This window comes from Adiantum capillus-veneris, chromosome 1 (assembly GCF_014529385.1).
Source record: "Adiantum capillus-veneris isolate H3 chromosome 1, ASM1452938v2, whole genome shotgun sequence".
NCBI lineage: Eukaryota > Viridiplantae > Streptophyta > Polypodiopsida > Polypodiales > Pteridaceae > Adiantum > Adiantum capillus-veneris.
In genome coordinates this window covers 11,520,629-11,524,765 of record NC_140931.1, presented here as the reverse complement: position 1 = coordinate 11,524,765, position 4,137 = coordinate 11,520,629, and the positions used below count along the sequence as shown (strand labels likewise).

The 4,137-nt window shown below is 41.7% G+C and overlaps 1 protein-coding gene across 1 annotated transcript; it reads left to right on the top strand.

Moving 5' to 3' along the window:
• Positions 1 to 3,187: 3,187 nt before the first annotated feature.
• LOC147464322 (uncharacterized) lies at positions 3,188 to 3,436 on the top strand. The gene has a single exon (XM_086508908.1). It carries the CDS (start codon positions 3,188 to 3,190, stop codon positions 3,434 to 3,436), a length of 249 nt encoding a protein of 82 aa, XP_086365034.1.
• The last annotated feature ends 701 nt before the right edge of the window (positions 3,437 to 4,137 follow it).

The window sequence follows — 4,137 nt, the reverse complement described above, 5'->3', positions numbered from 1 at the left end:
CTCATTCCTATGCAAAAAGCTGTGTGGTGTGTTAACAGTTTGGTCAACCTGATTCTAGAGACAGAATGACAGATCATCCTATACTGCCATTAGAGCCATTTCAAAAATGGGGTATGGATTTTGTAGGACCAGTCAAGCCTACAACAAGTAAGGGAAAGTACATTTTAGTAGCTACTGACTACTGTACCAAGTGGGTGGAAGCTGTGGCATTGAAAGATAACAAAGCTCAGAGTGTGGCAAAGTTATTGTATCACAACATCATGACCAGGTTTGGATGTCCAGTGGAGTTGGTCAGTGATAGAGGTACACATTTTTTTAATGAAGTGATTTCTGAGTTAACAAAAACCCACATGATAATGCACAAGAAATCTACTGCTTACCATCCCCAAGCTAATGGACAGGCTGAGAGTACTAATAAGACTCTTATAAAGATTCTGAAAAAGATTGTACAGGAGAATAAGAGGGATTGGGATGCAAAGCTGGATTCTGCTCTGTGGTCATTCAAAACAGCTTTCAAGGTGACAATAGGTATGACCCCATTCCGATTGGTGTATGGCTTGGAAGCTGTAGTACCAATGGAGTTTGTGGTACCTAGTCTGAGGATTACTGCTAAGAAGATGACTCCAAAGCTCTTAGTTCAGCATAGAAGCAAGTATTTAATGTAGTTGGAAGAAGACAGGTTGATTAGCTCCTATATAACAGAAGTCATTCAGAGAAGAAGGAAAGCGTGAGTCAGCATGAATGTCAAGTTTAAGGTTTTTCAGGTAGGTGACTGGGTAATGCTTTACAACTCTAGGTTAGGTCCCCATCCATGGAAGCTCAATTTAAGGTACAAGGGGCCATATCAGATTATGACAGACCTAGGTCAAGGAACTTTTATTGTAGCAGATGTTTTTGGCACAAGGGTAGAGAAACCTGTTAATGGATTCAGGTTTTTAAAAAAATCATGGCAAGCCACCCCATTTGGATTGGCTCAAACCTGCTATACCAAAGGTTGCATTTTGTGAAATGGTCGAGTTCTCTTCAGGTACAATGGACCATGTCACTGTTGATCTATCATCAGAGTGCATAGGCTTTGCATTCAGGTCAGGGATCAGATTGTACTACATCGGAGTTTGTTGGCTCGGAGTCTACTGGTTCGGAGTTCACCTGATCCGATTACTTAAACAATGTTTAAATTTCAAAATTTGCATCGAAAAGGGTGCAAAGTCCCTTCCACTTAACTCCATCATACGAGTTAGGAACGACATCATTTCCTCACACACTTTTAGAGGCCTTAGCGCTTGTTCGATTCACGTAAGTAGCGCGCGCATGCATACTCCACAACTTGCTGAGCTTTCTCCTACTTCTGCTTCCGCTATGCCTAAGCCTAAACCTGTTTCTGTCATGAGACCATCGCCAGAAGATGAGCAAGGAGAGGTTGGTAAGCCGCCCCCTCGCAGAAAAGAAGTAGTGCTCAGAGTTGATGTATCTGACCCAGAAGACGAGGTCGAAGTGCTGCCTAAGGAAGAATCAGCACCAATGTCATCAAGCAAGATGCTGCAAAGTTTAATGGAGCCTTTCACTGATTTCAGGGTGGAAATTGACTGTCAGGTAGAACGAAATGAGAAGTGGTTGAAGGCAACAGGTTTATATAATTTTGCTACTCTACCCTAGGGCCAGTGGAAAGGGAATATTTATGCAAAAACTCAAATGGAGCTGTTACGAAAATCCAAAGGTGTTGTTTCTGAGAAGGTACATCTTAGTCCTGGTGGGTAGCTCAGGTATTTCAGCTTCCCTTTACCTCTGTTACTGCAGTACCAAAATGTTCAGATGAAGATCTGAAAAAAGAATTTGGACCAAGAGAAGGAGGCAGTACTTTATGTTGAAGAATGTCGAGTATTGGAGGAGAGAACAACTAAAATGGTTTTTGGAAAGAGTTTGTTTTCTAGCTAAATATAACTACATGTCTAAGGAAAACTGGGCACCACTGTATTTTGCTGAAAATGGGGGGAAGGTCAGTTGTGCACATTGGGTGTATGATAGGATTCATGCAGAAAGCTTTACCTCGGATAGAAGAAAGACCCAGTTGAGTAGCAGGTTAGCAGCATTTCTATCTGCTTTGTTTGCTTTTGCCCAGAAAGTTGATGTAGGGGAGGTCACAGTTTCTATCATTACTCCTATCAAACAGGTTAGTCCTGGGCCGGAACAGTGGAGAATATCTGACAAAGCAGAGATTAGTAAAATCATGGATGAGAAGCTGAGGACCATACAGGATTTTATTGAAGTAGGATACACTGAGAATGAGGCCAAGATGGCGTTGGCTAGTCATGAGCATAAACTGCTTATGAGGAATTTGCTCAAGAGTTTGGATGTTGAGACACAAACTCCTAGTAGGGTTATAGGCAAAACTTTTAACATGCCCAAAAAGAGGAAGCTAGATAGTACTTTGCATGAGGTGGCCAAATCATTAGATTTCTCTCCAGTTGGTCCTAGCACTTCGGCTAAATCTGATTTGCTTATTACTGATGTACCAACAGCTCTGAAGATGTTGCAGGAATTACAGGCATTTGTAAGGTATTAGTAGCACAATATGGAGGAACAGTTACAAAATATAGCTGAATCTGGTCTATCTAAAGCAATGCTGCACCAACAGTCGGAGTTGGTGGAATCTTTGAAGCAGGAATTGGTAGAGCAGAAGGAGAAGCATCAACAAGAGATGCAGGTTCAGCTGCAACTACATCAACAAGAGATAGCAAAGGTTAAGCTCTCCTTGGGAATGTTTCAAGAATGGACTAAGGACTTGGAAGGCAGAGTCAATTCTGAGCTGGATCAGATGTCTGGCAGAAATACAGAGTTGCAGGTGGAGAATGAAATGTTACAACAAAGGTTGAAACCTTTGGAAGCTCTGGAAAAGCAAGTATTAGCCCAAGAAGATATCAATGTTTCTGGAGTGCTCATGGATGAAGGGGGTCTCAATTTGGTAAGGCAACAGTTGGTTGAGGGGATGCAGGATGTTTGGAAAGCAATGAGAGAAAGGCTGACATCAGTTATCAAGTATCCCTATGAGGCTTTGAGATAAGGCTTCATCAGTTCTCATGAAGCTGCCTTATTAGAGACGGTGGAATCTCTAAAGAAGGAAAAAGATGTTTATCAGGAGTAGCTCCAGGAGTTCAAGGATAAACAATTGCAGGTGGATGAAGAATTCATGATACAAGGTGGTTCTGCACTTAAAAAACTAGTGCATGTTTCTATTCAAACACTGCAAGCTGCTGAGGAAATTCAGAAGTCAAGTGGAGAAGCTTTGCCAATGGAGGTTGAATATCAGAAGGAGATTACACATGCTGCAAATGTTGAAGTTCCAGAACTGAGTGCAGCAAAGAATGAGGAGACTGTGGTGACTACAATCCAAGAAGCTGATGCTGAAACAGTTCTCAAAGATATGTTTGAAATTTAGGGTGGTCATGACTCATTTTTGTCTATCTCTTGTTGATCAAGGGATATGTGGATTCGAGTCGGATTTCTGAGAAATCCGCCACCGGGCTGTGCCATGTGTTGCAGGCATATCAGAGTGTCAATTTAGTAGTTAGTCGGAAGTGCTTCATCGGATGTAGTCAGTTAGATCATAGTTAGTCGGATGTTGTTTAATCGGATATTTAACAATTATGATATATCAAGAATGAGGTTGTTATTACCAGTCTGTTAGTATGGTGGTTATAAGTCGGTTCTGTGAGTTGTGATAGCGTAGTTGTATTCAGAGATGTTGTAGCTCTTCTTGATCAATGAAGTACATCTTGTTTCTTAATTCTGAGTTATCAATTCCTTCTATCTCTTATCTTCGGTGTGATGTTAGTATCTCTGTGTATTATTTCTGAGTTATGAGAGATGCTGAGAGAATTGTGATGAACTAGCAATTTCTGTGTTGATGAACCACAACAATCACCGTGAGCTTGGAATCACTCAAAGGATTTTGGGAGGTGCTTCCTCCTCGCATAGGTCCATCATAGGTGAAACCTTCTGGCTGTTGGCTACCCATCATGAAGAACGATCTGTCTGAACAAGTGTCAGTATCACTCCCTTCCTCAATAATCGGTGCTAGCGGATCTAGCCTTGCCTGAGTTACACTCTCTTCGGTGGACACTAAGCTACCTTGGTCGC

Bases quoted from the DNA above. Each gene is read 5' to 3' on its own strand.
- LOC147464322 (XM_086508908.1), top strand. From the start codon at position 3,188: ATGATACAAGGTGGTTCTGCACTTAAAAAACTAGTGCATGTTTCTATT.